We start from the raw sequence: 23,870 nt of genomic DNA on the forward strand, positions 1-23,870 counted from the left end.
GCATATTATGCAAATTAGCCATTAAAAAAAATGATCCAAAGATTACAAATTAAATGTCCACAGCAAGTAAATTGAACAAAAGTTCATGATGAATAAATAAATTCAATTACTTTATTTTAAAAAGCTAGCAAATCTGCCTCATTTGTATATTATGCAAATAAGTATCCTTATATGGAAAATTTCAAGAAATTTTTATTTTTCTCACATTGACTGCAGTGAAAACATTTCAGTTTTTTTAATTAATATGCTGCTATCACTAAGCATTCAAATCTATCCTAATATAATTTATATTCAAGGAAAAATACTGGAAATATGTTCTCCGCTTCCTAAGCCGCGTTGTTGGTCTGACAAGATGATGGGATTGGCAAGAACAAAGCACAGTATTTGAATTGGTCTGTAGTTTGTTAGAGCTGACAACCCTTTCGTTCTGTGGAATGGGGGCCTAAGGCCCCCATTCCACAGAACGGAGACCATTGAAAGACCACTGAAAGACTTAACATTGATGAGGTCTTACAGCGGTCTTCAAGATCACTGAATTTGTCATCTCTGTGGAATGGCTCAGAAAGACCCCTCAAAGAACTCTGAAAGACTGATGGATATTTATTGTCTTACTGGTCTTAGAGTAGTCCTATAGAGATTTTCAATGGTCTTTCAGAGATCTTTTATGCAACAAGTGATCTTTCAGAATTCTTTCCATGGACTTTGCCTGGTCTTTCAATGATCTTTGAATAATCTTTCAATGATCTCTCATGAGTCTTACAGTGATCTCCGCAAAAATCTTGAGAGACTGCCGAAAGATCATTGAAAGACTATTAAGACCCTAGACAGTTCATCGAAAGATCGCTGAAAGACTGCTGAAAGACCATTGAAAGACCTTTTTTCCTGTAAGACCGTTGTAAGACTGTTTTGAACCGTTTCAAAAAGTTTTGGAGCCCATGAAGACCACGAAGACCACTGAAAGATTGGTCAGGACTCGTGTAAGACCTCAAAGACCATTGTAGGTTCATTGAGAGACCTCTGAAAGATCAACCAGAATTCATGGTCTTTCAAAGGTCTTTCAGCGGTCTTGTTCTCTGTGGAATGGGGTTTTAATATGAATGGGAACGACTTAGACTTTCTTGAAAATTCACCGTATAAAGGGAGGCCAGGTAAGATCTGATGAGTAGTCTCATTAAGAAGTCTAGCAGAGATTCCGTCTGGCCTAGTAGCTTCATGCAGGTTGTTTTCATTAACAATTTCTTCAGTAGTCTGGCTACACCTGCTTGACTAAACAATATGTTATCTGGCTATATCTGGGTCAGGACTGGGTCCCAGGACTTGTAGATCAGCGTCATCATCATCATGATCAGTGTTGAATACTATCAGACTAACAATCTTTGCCTTGCTTGTAGTCATAGCAATTGATATTAAGGGCTCACAACATGTTAATTGTTACAGCCTGGATCATTGTCAATCTGGTCAACAAATTATGTATTATAGGCTTGTCTACAAACCCTCTTATGGTCCTCTTTAACGCATTGTAGCAGTTCTGAGCTTTACCTTACTGATGCTTTTGGAGCTCTAACATGCGCAAGCCTTCCTAGCATTTTTCTAAAACTCTTGACATCTTCCGACACAACTTATTTCCATTGTCTCATTGAGGCAACTTGTGTCGGAAGAAGACATGGGTAACCGTGTGTTCTTGTTAAAGTCCTCTTGATTGGCATTCAATCTCCTATGCTCCACTTGTCGGATTTCAGTACAGAGAGTTGTATGATTGTCCAAAGTACATCTGCGTGGCACTATTAAAGTCAGCATTCCTCCAGAAGAACATCCTTAGTCGTACCATAATTACTAAAAAGTTTATTCCTCTGTATACCCTCACAGTATACCCATGAGTACACATGTGGTACACATGCACTGTCTAATCAATGTTGGATGGTATTTGATGGTGATGTTAAGGGTGTTTCATTATGTTGTGTACTCTTGTTGGAAAGGCAATAATTTGGCTTAGTCCTCCATGTGGTTTGTTCATTGTCTCACTGAGGAGTTTCTGTTTGCCATAAATATCAGGAAATTAATATTATTATTTGCATACGATTTGCTTAGAAACTATAGCTATAATATTTGGAGATGGTTGCCATCCTTAGGAGATTAATCAAAGAGGAAAGAACAGAAAATGGATGCTTCATCCTGAAGCAGCAACTGGATTCAGCAAGAATATCTAATCACGATTCCTGTACCTGAGAAAGATGTCTATAATGCACTTTAAGCCTTCATCATGAATTTATGAATGGCTTTCATGTCGCTCGTATAAGCAAATGCCCAATGTTACTCTTATTAACCATGCCCAGAGATCTTGTGATCCAAGCAAGTACTAATATTCACCACCAAGACAGGTGGTGCGCTACAAGGACCAAATATTCGAAGCTAATGGGTTTTTATTTGTACTGGGTGTGACATCTTGTGCTGACCACTTGGCGATCCAGGAGCTTGCTAGCGTGGACTATACTCGCAAGAAACGCAAAGTCTTTACAAAGTCAAGAAGAGAGCAAGACTTGGATGGAAATAATGAAGAATTCAAGCAGTGGGATCCATGTAGAACGGACTCATCATTGTACAATATGAGTGGGGTAACTGCTCAGGAAAAAAGTCAACATCAACCAAGTTTCGGGAAGGTCATCATGGTTAATGCACATAATCTACATGGAATTTTAGAGGAAAGTATCACGTATGTGTTACTTGAATATTTATAACATGTCGGATGCTTATTTGCATAATATGTAAAATACACTTCAGATATTAAGCTGATTATTAATGTATTGGCCATTTTTAGTTATCACATCATATTGATCTAGACTGAAATATTTTCATAACTGTTTTTGTGAGAAAAATCAAAATTTCTGGATTTTTTTCCATATAAGGATGCTCATATATATGCAAATGGGTAGATTTATTTACGATTTTTTATTTAAAAATAAATAAATTTGTAAAACTTATAACGGGCTTCAGTTCAATTCATATTGTTTTCTGCAGTTGATTTCCAATATTTTGATTGTTTTCCTTATTTGTAATTTGTTATGGTTAATTTGCATAAAATGGACATTTTGTGATTTTCCTATGGTGTTTAGGAAACCTTCCTATAAGGTATTGCCATATTCCAATTTTAATAGATAATCTACCTGCAATATTTGAGGGATGTATCACAAGTGTGTTTTCTTGAATATTTATAACATGTTAGATACTTTCATTTGCATAATATGCAAATTACACTACAGGCACTAAGCTGAATACAAATGTATTCAACGTCCTTAGTGAAAGCAGCATGTAAATTTCAACATTAATGAAATTTTCAAGCAGTCAATGAGAGAAAAATCACAATACCTTGACATTTTTCCATATAAGGATGCTTATTTGCATATTATGCAAATGAGGTAGATTTGTTTGCACTTTTGACAAAAAACATTGAATACAGTTATTCATCATGAATTTTCGCTCAAATTAAATTGTTTGGACACTCAATTGCAATCTTTGGGCTATTTTCCGTATTTTTTTTTACTTTTTATGGCTAATTTGCATAATATGCAAATTTCATAAATTTCCACTGCTTGGATTTCTTGGGACTAGTACGTTGTTAAGGGGACCTTCCTGGAAAGCACTGCAGTGGAAAATTCCGTGTTGCAATTAGTGGTGGGTCAATCCCTATAGTGACTGGACTAAAGATTACTTTTAGACTTATGAACTTTGGAAATTGTTGGTATCAAAAGTGTTCACTGAACCGTCACATTATTAGTTTTGTTTAAGATACACTCCCAAAAACATACATGTAGCAGAGCGAGACTATAGGCGCTGCGGCGGCGTCAACATCAAATCTTAACCAAGGTTAAGTTTTTGAAATGACATCATAACTTAGAAAGTATATGGACCTAGTTCATGAAACTTGGGCATAAGGGTAATCAATTATTACTTAACATCCTGCCTGAGTTTCAAGTCACATGACCAAGGTCAAAGGTCATTTAGGGTCAATGAACTTTGGGCATATTATGGGGTATTTGTTGAATTTCAATCGTAACTTTAAATTTTTATGGAGCTAGTTCATAAAACTTGGACATGAGAGTAATCAAGTTTCACTGAACATCCTGTGATAGTTTCAGGTCAAATGACCAAGGTCAAAGGTCATTTTTGGTCAATGAACTTTTGCCATGTTGGGGGTATCTGTTCAATTATCATCGTAACTTTGAAAGTTTATGGATCTAGTTCATGAAGCATAGACATAAGGATACTCAAGTATAAATGATTGTTTTGCACACATCTTAGATCACATGATCATGGTCAATTTGGGTCAATGGACATTTTTATTATCATATGAATGTTTTCTTTTGTGAATAATTATTCAAAAACTTTTTTCAAAGTCAGCACTGCTGCTGTATCGAATCACGTTATGCAGGCGAGACTGCCAGAGGCGTTCCACTTGTTACCAATTTTTTTTTAATGCATCTAGCTAAAAAAAAAAGAGTTGTTTCTCATGTTAGGAAGCACCTTTTACAAGCCTTATGAATATGCGTCATGTTGAAAATCTGGACATCGTTCCGGTAAAATGGGATCAAAGGCGTGATATTTGGCTTGTGACTTTTAAAAAGTGACATTTTTTATTCTGACTTTGATAACTGAAGCATGGCATAAAACTTTTCCGTAATATTCACTTAGATTGGCTCAGTGTGGGAGCTTGTTGGCTCAGTCGGTAAAGCGTCTGCCTGTCGAACCGACTAGGTCGTGGGTTCGAGTCTTCCCCGGGCAGATGACTGAAGCCTGTATTGTATGTAAACGTGTCCCTCCCCTGTTCCATAGATGCAGGCTATGCTACAGCGGAAAACATTTCATCCCTCAGATAGGACGTAAAATGGAGGCCCCCGTTTGGAGGAAAGTCACCTTCTTTGCACATTAAGAACCCACTGCACTATTCATATAAGAATAAGTATGTGTAGTGGTCCACCCTAACAAAAGTTGATATGAATAATAATGCATGTTAGTATTTCCAAAAGTGCTGAAATTGAAAAAATCTTGTTCATGGTTTTAAAAAAGTGTTTAGAACGTCCATTTGTCATCTCAGGATATTAAAAATGTTCAGGTCACGCTTCTCGCTCGCATTATTTATTTGGTGAGATATCATCTTCACGAGTCACTGCAAACAATCTTTAACAGTTCCGTTTTCAAGTCAGTAGGGCCTAGATTACAAATTTTAACTCGCGCTTCTCGCTCGATTTTGTGAAACGGGTAAAAAAAAAACCTAAAAGTTTCTTTTGCCCCCCCCCCTAGTTTAAAAATCCTGGTGCCGCCACTGCTTTCATTTGCATGTAACCGAGTTGTGCATATATAACTGTTTCGTGAAAAATAAGAGAAACTTTACAATGTCATGATAACTTTCTTATTTTTCGTCCGATTTTGTTGAAATTTTCAGCATTACCCTTGTTTGATTTTTCTCTATTGATTCAAATCAACATTTTTCTGGGGTGAACCTAACCTTTAAGAGGGACTCCCCCGAACATCCCTGAATTATACCGAATCACTTTACCTGTATGTGACGGAAGACAAATGTACCCCCCCCCTGTATTATAAGAAATACGCACCCTGTTCATGACCCAAAAAAAAGCTCGCATTATTTGATTGGGGAGATATGTATCCTCTCCATGAATAACTGCAAACAGTTCTTTAAAAATTCACTTTTAATGCCAATATTTACAAATATTCAGCTCGCGCTTTGCGCTCGCATGAAATGTTTTGCATCTTGTTCATAAGCACAAAAAAATGCTAAATTTTTTTAGGTGAAAAGACATGAAGAATTTGAGCTCACATTATTTATTTAGGCATTATAAGAAACCTCATCTTGCTTGTATGAATTATAAGTCTAAGATGTATTAAAAACATCACAGGTCTGCCCCTCAGTCAAGGCCACAAAAAATATCAGTTTTAAGCGGCCAATTCGGGAAATTGTGGATGAAAATATTTTTACCCCCTCAAAACTTAAAGTGTTCCCGCGTGCATGTATGACGTCAAAAATTAAAATGTGAAAAGCTCAATTACTTTGTGGACAGATTTTGGCCAAATTGTTTTATTGAAAGCGACTTTCAATTCTAATTTTGCCTATTAGTTGCTTTGTCAGCTCTCCAATAACAGGCACTGATAATTACCAACCACGCGTACACATCGACAACCAAGGTAGTCTTTTTTTCCGGGTGTTTCCCCCATTGTTTTTTATTTCAAATAATGCAAACATCATGTTGAAGGTTGATTTCTCCTTGTAACTATCGTATTATACATTGCTGGAAGGGTAGAATCATAAATAAAAATCATTAAAGTTTGCACTTTTAAAACACCACCATTATCATTACACAGGCCTAGATATGAGGATGGCAGAAAAATCACGGATAAAATATTGATCGTCTTGATCAAAAAGAGATAAAGGGGATGTGGGGAAAAGAAATAACATTGAAGACAAACAAAAATTAAGAGAACTTAACATTTTAATTAACGGAACATATTTCAAGGTTCACACCTCATCATCAGCCTAAAATCGTAAACAGAGTCATGGGATTTTATACATTTTTTTTATATCAGGAAAATGTGGAACAGGATGACTTTAATTCAAAACTACATCCAAAATGTATTAATTTTCATGACTCTGTTTATGATTTTAGGCTTATGATGTCTTCAAAGTTGATATCGTGTCGTTCTTTTAGAAAGAAATAATAAAAGTTTGAGTAGAGTAGGGTCGTGTCAACCCTTCCGACCCATGCGTGAAATAGGTTTAGCGCCATCTCTTGTCGCTTTGTAAACATGACCAAGGTATCACAGGCCTAATTCATTTCCCATAGACTCGTGTGTTAAAGTGGCACTTAAAAAAAATTCATAAAAAATGAGGAGGAAATTCGAGGGTTGAATGTTTACTACCAGTGGATAGGATATATTATGTCTGACATTCCATATCTGACCAGAAAAGGGTACCTCGACCTGCTCATTTAAAAGATAAATCGGCATTTATGAAGACTACACCTGACGGGATCATATTCATCACTTGAGAGAGTAAAATGGCCCTAATTCTTCAGCCAGTAAAAATAATTTTTCCATAGTGGTGATATATCTTTCCAATTTGGAAAAAGGAAGTTCAGGAGGTTCCCTCCCTAGAATCAGTCTTAGATTGTCAGTCATATTCATTGATTTTTGTCAATCAGCAATATCAAATTTAAAAATTGAGAATGGGTTGGCTTGAAGATCTTTTGCCTGCCAGTTGTAATTAGGCCCGTGCAACTCCAAAAAACGAAATTGACGTTGTAGCCTCCGTGATGCCAGTGGTATATACAGTAGGCTATGCATGGATAATATACATTTGAGTGCAATTCTCAGCCACTCAAAACAAAAGTTGTCAGGACTGACAAAATTTCAGAGGACAATGTTGATGAATTGGATGTGGAAGATAGACCTGTTCAAGCATTCTTTGCTTTCACAATTAATAGAGTCCACCCAATCATGAAGGTGCATTGAGTGAAACTACAACTCATCTGCCATCCTTTTATTTAATGATAATTCGCCCAACAAGTAACACGTACAGTATGAATTAGTGAACTGATCCCACACACTCACTTTTGTGATCTTAGAAATACATGTAAAGTATGAGATTATAATTTTAGGTTTGGTACCAGCATGATTTAGCTTTAGATCTCAAAGAAATTCTAAAATGTTTGATAATCTGTGATGGTGCCACATAACCCTGCTCTATTAGGGTAGACAGACCTAGGGTACAGACTCACAACATAAGAAAAAAAAGGATATTAATTTTATTTCATTTTCCTTTATTTGATTTAGCTCCATTGTATGGCAAATCACAGTTCTTTATGACCACGGACTGGGCTTTATACAACATTGGAATAATTCATTCAAAAACTAGAAAGGAAATAAAAGGACAGATAATCACAATTGCCCATTCAATACAGCGTTCAGTAAAGCAAACAAATGTGTGAAACAGACAGGAATCCACATTCAGGGTTGGTAATAAATTTGACTTGCTTTAAGCATAGGTTAAGCATTGCAGAGTATACAACCTCTACCAACATCTACAGATGTTAAACATTATGATGAATACACCCCCAACGCCAAATAAATAATAATAATTGCTTATACAGTGCGTCCTACAAAAAACGAAACCGAGATTAAGCGATGATTTATCATAACTTAATCACAAATACAATAGACAAATGACCTACCAATGTAAAGCTTAGAATCTCCTCTTTCATCTGATATTACTTAGATTATTCCTCATTCACGCATGAGTGAGCAAAACAATTTGAAGAAAGGATACCAAAAACTCATTTGGCGGGGGGTATCTGAATTTCAAAAAGAAAATCACATGCCTAAAAAGTTCAATATCTGCTTTTATTTGATACCTCAATCACAAAAAATGGTCAAGAAGTAAAAAAGTTATGTTCCCTTGAAACAATGCTTGCATTTCCATAATTTCATTAAATAAACTGTTTTCACCGGTTTCCCACAGAAGCTATCGCATGGTTAACAAAAGACTTTATGCATGGCTGATCGTCAACAAAACGGATTGTCAAGTGAGTTTGAACGCTAGCCTGTAGAACCTCTTAATTTTTATTACTCATGCGTGAATGAGAAATAATCTAAGTAATTCCAGATGAAAGAAGAGATTCTAAGCTTTACAATGGTAGGTCATTTGTCTATTGTATTTGTGATTAAGTTATGATAAATCATCGATAAATCTCGGTTTCGTTTTTTGTGGGACGCACTGTATAGTGCTTTCTTTATCAGAAGTCTCTAAGCACTATCACGAATCCAGAATTACCCTGGCTTTGGCAAAGCAGCTGTTACCCGCACTGCATGCCAAGTTATAAATTTCCTACCAGGTACCCATTCACCTCAACTGGGTTGAGTACAGCACAATGTGACTAAATTTCTTGCAGACAGAAAACATGCCATGGCTTAGAATTGAACCTACGTCCCTCGATTGAAAGACAACAATCAACCACTAGACCACAACAAAGGTTAATTATAGTGACTATACCATGATTGCTATAGATATTTGCAGGATGTGGTACTAAGATCATTTCCTTGATTAATTAACGCCTGAATTATTCTGTCTAGTCTACAATGATCTATAGGGGTAGAAGGAAGTCATAAAGAGTCAAGTCGCATTATAATTCCCAGTTGGGTACAGTTAACCATCAATATATCACCACATTGGTGCTTTGCATGACTAAATTGCACTCGACTCTTTGTGGAAGAAACCCAAGATATTCACTTCTGGACATTGATCTCTTGCTAAGTACAAGGATCATTGCAGAAAAAGTTGCGTTTAAACGCAAGTCAAAATATCAAGCGCAAGTCCCAAATACGAGTGCTTCATTGGCAGAAAATCTAGTTGCACAAGATTTGAGTTGCGTTTGATCGCAACTCTTTCTGCAACGGGCCCCAGTACTGACAAAATAGTACAGAGATTGTTCACCTTTTTCTATACATGTAATTTCGTTCTTATTTCTAGAATTTTATTAACAAACATTTCCGAAAAAAAGCCAAACATATTGAAGACAGTATATTTTATATCAATTCAGTTTGTTTGCTATAATATTCAATATATGACTTGGTCAATCTCAATTGTTTAATGATATAATAGAGAGCAGAAGAACATTTGCATTCAATTAACAGTCAAACTTAATAAGAATGGTGATGCTTTAGCATCTGACACATGAATTATTAAATATAAAATATATTCAGCAATAAAGACCCTTTTAAATGCAAGAGAACAAGCATCTTTTTTTCAATGTGAGTAAATAATACTTTCAACTCTTCACAATCAATGTTTTTTACTTGCCATATACAGTCTTACCATTGAATGTACATACATAAGCAGAGTTGATTTGATCAAATAAAGTCAAACAGATCAGACGAATGCTAACTATTTGATCTATTTTGTTTCTGTACATCCCAGTCACCCTTTATTAATGATGCAGGGAAATTATAGTTATTTAGTCTAATATAATTTGGTGTAATACCAGTTTGTTCAATTGCCAGGTTGTCTCACATACTAATGCAAATTACTTTCAACTAAGGATTAATTGTTTCAATACCAGCTAAGGTGGTCAAATACCTTACGGAATAATTGCCACTACGTCTTGGTTTCTTAACGATTTGGTCTAATTCAGAAATTTTCACTTCGCGATTACCGGACCACTGATGGCGTATCAGGCCTTGCAAAATGACACATGGATACCGCTATGAAAAATAAATATATTTCATATTTATTCATACATAAATTTGTATCAATATTACTTATGTTAAAAGTAGCAATTTTGGGACAATTAACAGGTATCATATTGACAAATTTTGGGTGGGGTTCTGCTGAAGCCACTATACAATGTAATGCTTTGCTCGCTATACTTGATGGATAGTAGCGCAGTAAAGACTTCCAAATATGGCACTTATCTTCAACAAAACTAATTGAGAACCCCTGGTCTACTTTGAGAAAAAAAAATCCCAGAACATTTTTTTTTCATCGTTATTCTTGATAGAGAAGACAATGGAGCTGAAATGACTTCATAACTGGATTCCTGTAAAAAGTCTCAACATCTTCCTTGTAGCCCCATTTTAAGTCTATAATGGAGTGTCATCATGCTGAAAAGACACTTCGGGAATTCCAAAAGATGCAGCTCAGACATTTGATGAAGTGCATATCATGTAAAAAAATTTAAGGTCAAACAACAAAATATGTCAGCAATTAACTGTTTAGATACTGCTGGAAAAAGGAACAATGGGCATTACATAATGAAGAATCAGCGTAGATGGTAAATTCACTGGAATTAAAATGACAAAGCAGAGAGAGCTTGTCATAATGAAGTATTCTATATTTTCAATCCACCAACCAATGTAAACTAGTCAGGAACCAAATGATATGGCTTTCACAGCATTGCTACCTCTTTTGGTAATCTTTATTTAAAGAGGTGATAGTAATTTTTCTTTACATTAATATGTACAACCATGAGATTTGGCAAGGAAAATGGCTATTCCAAACTACAAATATATTATGTGGAATAGCTTTTCTTTTTCTTCAGAAGTGCACAAATCAGATGATTATTTATATCACCATCTGATAGACGTGACCAGGGCTTGAACCACAAACGTCTGCATCAATTTGTAACTTCCCCACGTGGCTTGGATTACACATGCCAAAACGCCCAGTTCAGGACTTTATCAACTGACATTAAAAACTGGCAGACTTTATCACCTCTCCTCAAGGATATGCAAAGCTAATTGTTCATTTCCAGTCTATTACCAATTAAGGGATTTCAGTGCTTATCTCCATCTAACATGATACTCACGCATTCAAAATGTCCATATCATGTTTAGAATTTAAGATCATTTGTGTGATGTAGAGTACTTGGTAGGGCTTTTTATCATAAGTCTTTGTGCCAAGCATTAACAAACAAAAAAAGGATTTTTGTCCTGAATAGGATAATACTGCAGTTTGGAATACCTTAGAAGCCCAGATAAAACAAAAGGAATCCAGACAGAACAAACATTTATTTAGCATTTCTCTTTAACAATTTCACAAATAAGAAATCACATAGAATCACTTACAACATACGGTAGGGCAATTTCATAAAATATGTACGTCCGACCCCATGTTTGTGGGACCATCATGTAATTTTCTGTCTCTGATTTCTAGTTCTTTGGACAGTCTGTAATGCTCTCAAATGATCATGAACTGGTCAGTTTATGAAGTGAAGTAAAACTTGAGAAAAATGGGGGTAGGATGTACAAAAAGTTTGATTATTTTATGGAATTGCCCAGTAAATTCCATTTCTGATAAAAAATAATCTTTACATTTCCTCGCATTGATCTCTTTTCACCAATCCTTCAAATAGCATCTCCTATATACATATCATAAAGAAATAGAAATCTACCAGCTAACCCATTTGGCAGCAGTTCCTTTGTGAACCTTTCTTCTAAAGATTCAAGCTGAAGACTTTAGCCTGTTGCATACTGGAACCAGCAAGTCCTTATACAAAACATATGGGGATTACAGAATTCAGTGGTCATCAGGTCAAGTGCAGGATCCGCTGTGATGATGGAGTATAAGAGCACTGTTCTGTTTAGACCTTTCCTTGAAGAAAGGTTAGATTGCCCTCAGAGTGATCCTAGTCTCTCTCCTAACCTGATCTTATCTCCGCTATTGAATACAAACTCAAAGTCTTTTGGTGCCTCAAAGACAAGCACAATAGTTGAACCTAGGTTGAAGGTACCTATACCAGTTCCTTTGGTCATTACCACACCGTCTTGACCAATGCTCTCTTTATGACATGACGTCAAACTCTTGTCAAAGTAGATCCCAGGTTTGTACTTCCCTGTGAGGTTCGTGCACAACTCCTGAGGATGGACAAAAGTAGATGATAATTTGTATGTTACACAGCATACACTCTTTAGAAGTTTGGACGAGACATATTCTGAAGTATGTGATTTCTCTACCTATGTGTATTAAATTGGTATATATCATCCAACACTCCATTTTTCACAAAAGTGAAGTGATCGACTGAACGTTTCAATTTCATCAGCATTTCATAAAATTATTTGTAAGTTACACATGATGCAAGACTGGTGACTTGTTCTGTTCAGCCAGAGCCCATTTTTTTCCAATTTATATCATGGGAGTGAATTTCAGACAAACCTTAATCTAATTTTGACAGGTATTAAAGTTTGCATTAAGATGATTTTAACACTCATTTCAAACCTACAAAATCTTTTAAATGTAGCTCTTGGGAATGAAAATGATTAAGAATGTGATTGACTAGAATATCTGGTGGGTGTTTCATAAAGTAAATGCAAGACTGTATGCATGACTGGAACATGTTCTTAGGTGCAAAGTCAGTTACATAGGGATATATCATTTAGCACAAGAAAGGGTCACTAGTCACATGTAAAGTCATTGAACAGCTTTTTGAAGCACCACCCTGGTTCATACTAAAATAATCATTAAGGTAGGGATTCAGAGCCTTGGTTTAAATGAAGTCATACCTGATCACAGTAAAATGCAATTGATCCTACATTGGTGGCGCCAACGGCAGTCAGGGAGAAAAAGCCATATTGCCACTCTCCGGTGATACACACCCTCTCATTGTAGTTGAATAGACCTCTTACCCATCTAGCAATACCAGGATTAACAGACAACAGTTCACCTGCAAAAAGACACAACATTACATCAGTTAGTACTCCTGACAGTACAATTAACTCTAGGAATATGAGGACAGTCATTAACTATTTTGGTATAATCACATCAAGGTGCTTACTCAAGCAGTACAACAAGAAAAGGATATAGTATGTCCACTGGATCAATGAACTCAAGCTGTAGATGTAAACATCATCCAAATCCATACAGTTCAAGCTACACACTTTACACCTATTGATCCCAATACTTTAGGCAACATACAATGTAACCTGCACTTCAGCTTTCATGCAATGACATTTGGACAACGAACTGAAAGTAAGGGAGTTTCAGTCAGGAGTCATTGTAAAGGGTACTAAAGCAGTTAACTCACCAAAATTGGCACAAGAACAGACTCAAACGAATCCTAATTTGTCTTAGGGGTAATGTTGAAAACCAAATGCCAAAAAAGATGGCGAGTTCAAGCTACATCAATTCCAGGACAATTCCACTACTACTTGAGTGTACATGTATTTCATGTGCGTACATACATATACAGCACATGCAGTGGAAAAGATATACATGCATATATTGCCAAGGGTTGAACCCAGCTGACTTATTGTGCGATATTACTGACAGTAATTCTAACATAGTGGTTAGGGAGAATTAGAGAGAGGCCTTCTTGATAGTAATATACCTGGAAAGTGTCTTCTATGATGTGCAGTCCAGTTGGTTGGTGAATGGAACCTATGGTAGTCACCTGGTGCTAGGTAAATCACACAATGATAAAGACTAGTGCCCTCTTTCTGACATAGAGAAGAATGATAGTCCTCATCAGATACCTAACAAAGTAGAGGAAAAAACAAGGATTTACTATCACTGTAGCATATGGGTTCCATAACAAGAAAGAGGAACTAAAGGGTATTTTATACAAATACTAGAAAACTGAAACTACAACATGAACTTGTAATATCCTGGTATTTATTTCTATTTGTATACATCTCTACTTGTATAGATTGTGTGCTTTGCTATGTGATTCTTCGTTATTTATATTTTCTCACTTTCCAATAAAAATGCAATATAATATAAATTGAATTTTAGACATGACAATTGCTTTTTAAAATGTTCTTGCAAAGGACTAGTCAATATCTTCATCAAGACAAAATCACCCTGGACATACTTCCAATCTAACCTTACTAAATGCATCACCTGCACTCTAAATTGTTATTCTAGTCAAGCATGGTACTGATCACCAAAGAAGGAAATGCTTTCATTTATACCTCATACTTGCCATCTACAGCATCTGTGATTGTAGACCTTGGTCCTAAGAATTCTTTGAGAGAGTAGGTGACTCCTTTGACTTGCTCTAGCTTGCTCTTCTCTACTTTACCAAAGTGGAGGACCCTACCATCACAAGGGCTCACCTGAATGGGGTAATGAAAAAAAAAACATACAAATAAGTGGGGTCTTCAAAAATCAAGGAGAAATTTTTCCAAACTTCTGTTCACATGTGACAAACATTTTTAGGAAGTGGGTAACGGTTGTCCGTTGTTGTTTTCAGATTTTTCTAGTTTCCGCTGTCCCCACAATTACATATAAATGCTGGCAGTAATTATTCAAAGTATCGAAAGCTGTTTGCATCCTCTCAAAATTACATCATATAGAGAAAACATAATCTGAAATGCTCTGCAAAATGTAAATAAATCAGCTGATGCGATTTTGTTTTTGACCAGTCACTTTCTAGAAGAATCAATCAATATTGACACAATAAAACATGGAAATGAGGCTTATTGTATTCCACAGTGGTGCTAAACAAAGAAATATTGCAAGAGGCAGAACATTCTAACATGTGTAACGGAAATGCAGAAATTTAACAAGCCTGCAAAAATAGAAATGTGTAAACTCAAGACTGGCTAATAGTATCTATATGCAGAACCAGTGATAATTTCTTAGTCTGTGTCATAAGAATCCTAACTTCTATGAAAAAAAATAATAACCTGAAGTGCAAAAAAATCAAAGTGGCAGGATAAATATATCCAGGTGAAATATGCTCATCTTGAAAGGCTTTGCCATACAAGCAGAGTATCTACATGTAACATTGTATGCATATATACATGTATGTACAATGTACATGTATGCCTGTCCGTTTTTTATTGGAGATGCGGGGTCAATTAAAGGAAGCATTGAAATCCCAACTACAAATGAACAACGAAGCAAATAGTACGAATAAATGGCATCCTCTGAATTGAGTTGACTGTGATACAAGTCAACACCCATTCTACAGAAAGTAATATTTCATCCATGCTTTACTAGTCTTGTATTTAGTCATGAAATTTCTGTCTTTCTCCTGTAGATGCAGATTTGTGTTTTCATGTTCAGGTATTCGCATACTATAATTGTTAAACAGGGGAAAAGGCATTTTCTATTAAAAACCTAATCTTATTAAACCATGATCTGTTATCATTGCTCCTGATTAGCTGCTAGGTCTGGGTTGGTTGTGGCTTAAAACAAAGAGTTAAAAAAAAACAGTGGTAAATGTACACTTGCAAAATGATAACAAATTAGTCCTTCAAACATTCTTCACTAGATCCTATGTGATTCTGTGTCAAGTAGTATTCATTCATAATTGAAGGAGGCAAAAAAAAGAAGAAAAAAAACACATGACCTTACTCAAACAAGGCATGACGAACCTTGGGGTGCATTGATCAAGCACTGAATGTGAATGTCACCTGTAGGTTAATTTTTATATAATTATGTAAATAATATTTAAAAGAGGGTTTCAACTTTCAAATCAACATCAAAGTCCACATTTACATTATACTTTATGAAGTCACACGAGCGATGAGTTTGCAATTACACAACTCAAATTGAGATTGAATCAAATTTATTACATGATTTTTTACATGGAAGTTATAAATTTATGGTGGTTCATAAAGCCTTGCTAGAAATTTGCAAAATACACAATTACTGATACACATAAGCTACATGCAAGGATGCTTTCAAAAAGGGAAGAAGGCTTTCTCCAAGTTTTGATCTCTAGCGAGTTGACAAACATGCACAAATGTAAGTGACACTTGCACAAACTTTAGAGTGCACAATGTCATTCAATTATAATAGGATATCAAACTAGTTACAAATCATTTATCATGTCAATTAAAAACAAGGCAAAAGTGATTTTGTGTCTCGCCCACTTATGAAAATAACCAGAAATATCGTGATTTGCGAGGGCACGCAACAGACTTGTATCGAAACTTCATTGTGAAATGACTGGGATGGAATAACACTTGTCATAAAAGCTTTGCACGTAAACTTTAAAGTTGACCTGAAAATGACCTTTGACCTTACCATGTGACCTCCGACTGCAGCCTAACAAGCAGGTTGCCTAAGTACATCTACCATCCAAGTTTGGTTGAAAAGTGACATACGGTTGCGGAGTTAGGTGTCATAAGAAAGTCTTGCATGTAAACTTTAACGTTTACCTGAAAATGACCTTTGACCTTACCATGTGACCTCCGATTGCAGCAAAAGATGCACGTCCCACAAGTCCATCTACCACCCAAGTTTGGTTGAAAAGTGACTTACTGTTGCGGAGTTAGGTGTCATAAGAGTCTTGCATGTAAACTTTAACGTTGACCTGAAAATGACCTTTGACCTTACCATGTGACCTCCAACTGCAGCCTAACATGCAGGTCCCCCAAGTCCATCTACCATCCAAGTTTGGTTGAAAAGTGACTTACGTTGCGGAGTTAGGTGTCATATTAAAAGAGAGTCTTGCATGTAAACTTTAATGTTGACCTGAAAATGACCTTTGACCTTACCATGTGACCTCTGACTGCAGCAGAAGATACAAGTCCCCTTAGTCCATCTACCATCCAAGTTTGGTTGAAAAGTGACTTACGGTTGCGGAGTTAGGTGTCATAAGAGAGTCTTGCATGTAAACTTTAACGTTGACCTGAAAATGACCTTTGACCTTACCATGTGACCTCCGACTGCAGCATAACATGCAGGTCCCCCAAGTCCATCTACCATCCAAGTTTAGTTGAAAAGCGACTTACGGTTGTGGAGTTATGTGTCATTAGGGTTGTGACGGACGGACGACAGACGACATTTGGATCCCTAAGTCTCGCCTTCACCTCTGGTGGGCGAGACAAAAATGCATTTCCTGAAGAGGGATATTTGAATCATTTCTAATTTTTTTTGAGGGCCATCATATGAGACTTTTATCAATCCAATGTTTCATTCCATCTACATATAAAACATAAGAAGGGGGTAAACATTGGCCAACATTTATATTCACGTAGACCTTTATGTTGGTATATTATTAAGACTCGAGTTACACATGCCCAGAATACACACATCTATTTAGATTACTACTTTTTATAATACATGTAGTACTTAACATGTACATCAGTAATATTGGCAGCAAATAAAATTCAATTTATGTAGAGCTCAAGTAGTATTTATGTTCCCTATTGGATTATAATTTTCAATACTTTTTAAGAATAATTTTCTGTAGGCCTAATTTAAAAAATATTTGATGAGACCTAAATGATACAGGGGGGTGACAAGAATCATGGTTATTTTTATTTCGCCTTTTTGTCTGCCTTGTGGAGAGGTTTCCTCAATTTCTTCACAAAATGATTAATTTGTCATTGAGATATTATCATATTAATATTAAAGTTGGGCTCCTTGCATATAATTAAACATGTAATAACGAGTTCAGCAAGTAAAGTTGAGTGGGGCTAACTCTTAATATGCAAGTGGAACAAGTAAGCTTCATAGACCACGAACATAGACCCTACTACATGTATAACACATTCAGCAAATGTAATCAACTTTAATTAGTAGGCCAATTACTTACAGGGAATGCAGGATATCAAATCTGATCGGAATATCAGAATCATTTAACACTAAGAAGAATAAAAAACAACAACAAAACATACATGAACATGTGTACATGTAGATGCACTGCTGTCTGCTTCTTAGGCTTTTAAAAGTTACTGTACTCACCAATGTGTGATGTGCATCTACTGGCCTTACATCCGGCTTGAGTTCTCGCATAAAAAACTCTTGGAGATTCTTGTACTGCTTGAAATCTTCTACAAGTGCCTCACTTAGGTTACAGTTGAAAAGTCGTGCATAGAGACCGTACATGGGAGCGCGAAGAAAGAGCGGTACCTCAACACTATTTACTTGACCCCATAACCTGGATAATGATCGGAATGGTACGATGCGGTACAAATTGACCTAGAGATGGAGAGGAGTTTAAAAAAAGAAAATCATTTTCATTGAATTGTCTACAACAAATCAACAGTTATATAGAAAGGTAAATTTAGTCTAAAGAAAAGTGACACAATACAAATTAGTATATTGGTGTTTGGTGCAGGTGTTAGTATTGAAGCACAATCTTGATTGCCTTACATAGATTGAGCAGGCAGAACATTGACCTTAACTCCAAGTAAGACTGTCCAATCCCAAGACAAATCTTTTTTTTTTGGTGCTGCACTGATGTAAAATATTTGGAATCACCCATTGCAGAGTCTAAAATTGCTTACTTCTTCCTTAAGTAAATGACATAGATCTAGCAAAAACACAAAGGGAACAATGGACACTTTGGCAATATTTTGAAATGCTCAATTTCATACACAGGGAAGGGCATCAATTAGCATTGGGTAGTTAAACTTTCAGATATCGACACAGGGTTGTAAACATATGTAAATTCATGCAGTAAAACAAACAGATCTACACTATTTAAAAAGAGCAGCCAGTAGGGTGTTGTTCACCCAGTGTATTGCACATTTGCACTTCACTCATTAGGTCAATTGAAGTTTCAGCTGACATAATTTATAATGAACACTGTAATTCTCAAGACTAATACTCAAGTATGATGGAGAAAAGAGCAGACTACACATACAATCAACCAAAAAATTACACGGGGGCGGCGGGCGAATTCGCCCCGGAAAGTCCAAAAAGAGCCCCGGAAAAGGGCTAAAAACATTCACACGAGGGCGACTGCAAAACTCATAATCGCCCCCGTCAACACTGTATATTTCACAGTGGCAAATTGTCCATAGACTGTGTACAACGAATAGACCGTCTCGGCTCAGCGAATCGGAGACCGCTGATTGGCCAATCGCGCAGATCACGTCATGACTACGTGGTCGCCAAAATAATTCCTTCGGACTGCGTGCGAAAGTATCGATAGCGATAACAATATCCGGTCACATTGTCAACGCGGGAAATGGTCTTGGTTCGTGATCGGATCGCTTCAGTATCGATCGAAAATTATCGAGACTCGGCAATTTCATGCATATTCACGCGACGCTCCGAAACCCGGAAATCAATTGACTTTGTACACGTTGCGATAGACTCTACAAACTCCAACGAACACGATGCTATATCAACGCTAATTCGTAAGATTTTGACCGAAAATCAAGAAGTAATCGAAATTCGCTTACCTGTTCGGTATCGGTGAGAAAATAGATCCTCCGAGAATACCTTTCATAATTCATATAAATTATAGGAAAGTGAAATTCTAGGTCGATTTTGGTACGAGGTGATAGAGTATTGCACACTTGTTTTGGTGGAATACTGTGTGGGGCTATGGAAGGCTTGCACTGCGCATGCTTACTATATTTTCATTCATTAATTGGCTCTCGGCAGTGGCTGGATGACGTCATGTAATAAGCAAAATATACACGCCCGCTAGCGTTGAACGCACCGCATGTACAGTACATCTTGTTAAAGCAGAGCCTGCCCTGCACTGCTGACCAGCATCCCTTCAATGTGGCACACACACACACACCCTCACACACACACACGCAAAAAAGCCGCGAAATAGCTCCAGAAATTGTAGCCCTGGAAAGTGGAAAAAGAGCCCTGGAAAATGAAAAAGTAGCCCTGGAAAATTTTTAAGTTTCTCCAAAAAGAGCCCTGGAAAGAAAAAAAGTAATTTTTTGGTTGGGTTGCATACAATGTAGATGATTGACAAGATACACTATTTTTTAAAGTAAAATAAAGCTTTCACAAATGATAAAAACTATAACAATTTGAATATTTGGAACAGATTTGTGGTAAATATTCTAAAAATTACCAAGAAGAAAGATATCACAATACACACTAAAAATGAAAATTCTGTTAGTGTTTTCCAAACACCTACTGATTTCCCCACCAGAACCGGAAGGGGGTCCTAAAATTATGCAAAGAAATTGTACATTTCCTGTGCCTCAATCTCTAAAATATGTTGATAGATAAATTTTTTGTAGGAAAATTAAACTCCAAAACTTTAATTTTAATTTCTGCATTTTGTGATAACAGCCTACATGTACAATGTATGCAGAAATCTGAACAGGAATTCTTTGTCACACTGCAGTCACAGCTCCATACATGTACATCAAGTGTACATTTTGCCACTGAAATTTATCGGCAATGAGTGGTGCATATAGCTTTAGGACCCTTACCATACAATCGGCTGTTCCGCTGAACAACATTGGCTAACTTTAATGGGGAAAAATTCAAGAAAAGACGTTTATTTTATCTCTATGTCCTACTTTAGTTTGAATAACTTACAATTTAATAGGCCCAAAGGGGAATTGGTGGTGGTTTGATGAAAATCCATCAAAGAATAAGATACAAGTAGCTATGAATTTTTAACTTAATTTGTGACATCATGTGCAAAGCAGCCCCCCCCCCTATTTAGATCTAGACCTACATGTGCATGTAGATCTACATTCCAATGAAGTATTCTTCTTATGATGCATCTGATGATACATGTATATGCGTCTGATGATACATACAAATAAAGTCACTGTCAATTTTTATTCTGTATTAGACCTCTTAACGTAAGCATATTCTTTGGTAGACAGTTGGCAGCCGTCTGTTTCGAGTTTTTCAACATTTTTAATGTTTTTTAATTTCTCCTCGTACACAGACGGCTCGCTATCATGCAGCCACCATTAGGGGGTTAACAATGCAAAATCCCCCCGACGGGGCTCGTCGATTTTTGTCTGTATTTCATAAAAATATATAAAAAGAAGTTAAAGAACAGTACCAAAATAAAGATTATTATTCCGTTTTGGCCTGAAATGCACCATAACAGGGAAAAATAAACTTAAAAGGGGAAAAAAACAGTGACTTATTTCGGCTGTCGTGCAACTTCACTTCCCTGTTTTATCCAAACTTAATAAATACATAAACATATGGCCAATGAGTCCCCTGTACAGATCGAGTTAGAACTTTGGTCTCTGCATTTGGTGAGTGGAGCCAACGTAGTTTAGCGGAACAACTAACATACAGAGACTGAAGCTTTTGGTCTAATTTTTTGCTACAATTTCATCAAACCTTCATTTCAGTTTCACCTTGGGCATATAATTTTCTCTATTTTCTGCTATTATTTAGATTTAAACCATCTTCTAATCAGGGTGACCTTCCCCTTTCATAAATATTTTAAATTCTCTTCTTAGATTTAGAATCGGGGTCTAGATTTTAACAACAACAACAACATAGATTTTAAAATCTAACAAAATCACTCACAAAGAAATTCCTGTAAGCCGTAAATTGCTCCTCTGCATAATCAAAGTCACTGTCTATTAAATTATCCTTGGCCTCATTATTGAAACTTGAAGATTTTTGTGACTCCTCACTGTCTCCCAAATCAATATCTTCATCTTCTGCCGACTCCGGGACTCGAATCTTAACGTCCAAAAATTCACACCATGGCAACAAAATGTATCCGATTCGTAGACAAGCTTTGTATGGATTCACCCGTTTTAGGTATGGTAACTGTCCAACGAAAGGTAGAAAATTAACATAGATGAAATACCATGTCTGTACAGTCAGGAATATGCTCAGGAATGCCGGAATATGTCCGAGAAGAACAAGAACTTCCATCTTGAAAAAGTCCTTTTCTCCCCTTCGCCTTAGTTCAATTCAATTTCCAAGTCAGGTTCCACTTCCACACACACCGGTATATTTGAAGCCTAGCGACCGCGCCTACTTTTTTACACGAGGAGCCGGGTTCGGACGGAGTCGGAGACTGTCACTGAAGAGGTAACTTTTCATGCAATTTTCGTGGAAAATCACAAACTAATGATAAAAAGAATATACCACATGTATTCCATGACTATTGCTTTTCCTTTAGGTACCTATTCGTGTTTATAAAAATGCCAATGAAAAGGAAAATATGACATTTAAAGACGGATCGACGTAGGACACTGCTTACCCTCTCAATTCCCGGACGGGAAGACTTGAATAAGGGCGCATGCGCCATTTCTAGGGTTATTCTACGTATTCTTTTTCAAGAAGTCACAAACATTCACCAATCAATAAATGAACAATTTGAACAACCTACACAATTAAGTCACTTTTTTTTACGTCAGTAGTTCAAAAATATAAAGTCTGAGTATTGATATAAAAAGGCAAAGTTAAGGACTGTTAAAAATACTTTCAACAAGTCGCTAGCTTTTTTCACAAAAAAATAAATACCAGGGAAAAGGCTAGCACCAGCACTCGCAACCGTTTGACCTCTTCGGAAATCACCTCATATGAGCTCGATATGGAAGATCGATAATAGTCTGAAATCCAAACCGACATATTTGGATGTACATATATACCATAGAGATGTAATGTATTTCTATAGGAATAATGGGATATACCTAATTTTACTCCCGAAATTAAATCTATATAACAAAATTGAGACATAAGTTTCCAGAGTTTAAATAAAATAATGATAGTTTTTAGAACAAGAACTTGAACTTATCAATTTGAAATATCATATGTCCGACTAATTAAATGTCGGGGGCTAATTGTTCCACAATGCAGACTAAAGACTGGAGAATGGTTCGATAGATAGCGGACAGCCAAAACACGTGTAAAACCTTGGGGGACCCGATATATTTATCCCCCACTTTTCGGAGATGGGGGGGGGGGGGGGGTCGTGTTCCCAGGGGCGTAACAGGGGGTGGGGGAGGGGCAAGAGCCAAAGTTTCCCGGTCAAATCATATGAAAAGGATTTTTAAAGGACAAGTCCGCCCAACAAAAAGTTGATTTGAATTTTTTTTTAAATCCAACAAGCGTAACAATGGAAATTTCGTCAAAATCGGATGTAAAATAAGAAAGTTATGACATTTTAATTTCACAAAAACAGTTATTCTGGTCGGCATGTAAATGAGGAGACAGATGACGTCATCCACTCACTATTTCTTTTGTATTTTGTTAAATGAAATATTCCTAATTTTCTCCTCATTGTCAAGTGAAACAAAAATTAATCCTCCCTGTTAGCATTGTTTAATACTATGGTTCAGTCAAGTTGGTCCAGTTGTCAAATCTGTAAAAAGTGAAATGTTGCATAATTCAATCAATAACAAAAAACAAAAGAAAATAGTGAGGGACATCACCGACTGTCTCATTTGCATGTCACTGTTTTGTGAAAATTAAGCAAAGCTTTAAAATGTCAAGTTTTCTTATTCTACATCCGATTATCGGATGAAATTTCAGCGTTATATGCAAGTTTGATTTTTCTCTATTTATTCAAATCGACATTTTTCTGAGGTGGACTTGACCTTCAATGATGGTACGCGAGCATTTAGCGCGAAACTATATTTGGCAATAGCATGAGGAGTCAAAAATGAGGGGGCACAGCAAAAGTTTCTTAATTAAAGTCCAGAGGGAGCGAAGCGAGCAAGCA

The 23,870-nt window shown here is 36.4% G+C and overlaps 1 protein-coding gene across 2 annotated transcripts; it reads right to left on the minus strand.

Moving 5' to 3' along the window:
• Nucleotides 1-7,809: 7,809 nt before the first annotated feature.
• On the minus strand, nt 7,810-22,730 carry LOC129254922 (phosphatidylserine decarboxylase proenzyme, mitochondrial-like). Of its 2 annotated transcripts, XR_010295414.1 has the most exons (7): nt 21,719-22,730; nt 18,197-18,433; nt 14,467-14,610; nt 13,884-14,028; nt 13,060-13,220; nt 8,791-12,414; nt 7,810-8,162 (listed from the first exon to the last, which is right to left on the minus strand). XR_010295414.1 is itself a non-coding variant. In XM_054893463.2 (6 exons), exons 1-6 carry the CDS (start codon nt 22,073-22,075, stop codon nt 12,175-12,177), a joined length of 1,284 nt encoding a protein of 427 aa, XP_054749438.1. In that variant the 5' UTR covers nt 22,076-22,730; the 3' UTR covers nt 7,810-12,174. The 2 variants fall into 2 exon arrangements, 1 of the variants encoding a protein (XP_054749438.1); XM_054893463.2 differs by having other exon boundaries at nt 7,810-12,414.
• Between the last annotated feature and the right edge of the window lie 1,140 nt (nt 22,731-23,870).

The sequence above is a fragment of the Lytechinus pictus genome, chromosome 2 (assembly GCF_037042905.1).
Source record: "Lytechinus pictus isolate F3 Inbred chromosome 2, Lp3.0, whole genome shotgun sequence".
NCBI lineage: Eukaryota > Metazoa > Echinodermata > Echinoidea > Temnopleuroida > Toxopneustidae > Lytechinus > Lytechinus pictus.

Bases quoted from the DNA above. Each gene is read 5' to 3' on its own strand.
- LOC129254922 (XM_054893463.2), bottom strand. From the start codon at position 22,075: ATGGAAGTTCTTGTTCTTCTCGGACATATTCCGGCATTCCTGAGCATA. The intron at 14,611-18,196 runs GTGAGTACAGTA...TACCCCATTCAG, and splicing joins TAGATGCACATCACACATTG to GTGAGCCCTTGTGATGGTAG. The intron at 13,221-13,883 runs GTATATTACTAT...GTCTTTTTGCAG, and splicing joins TCATAGAAGACACTTTCCAG to GTGAACTGTTGTCTGTTAAT.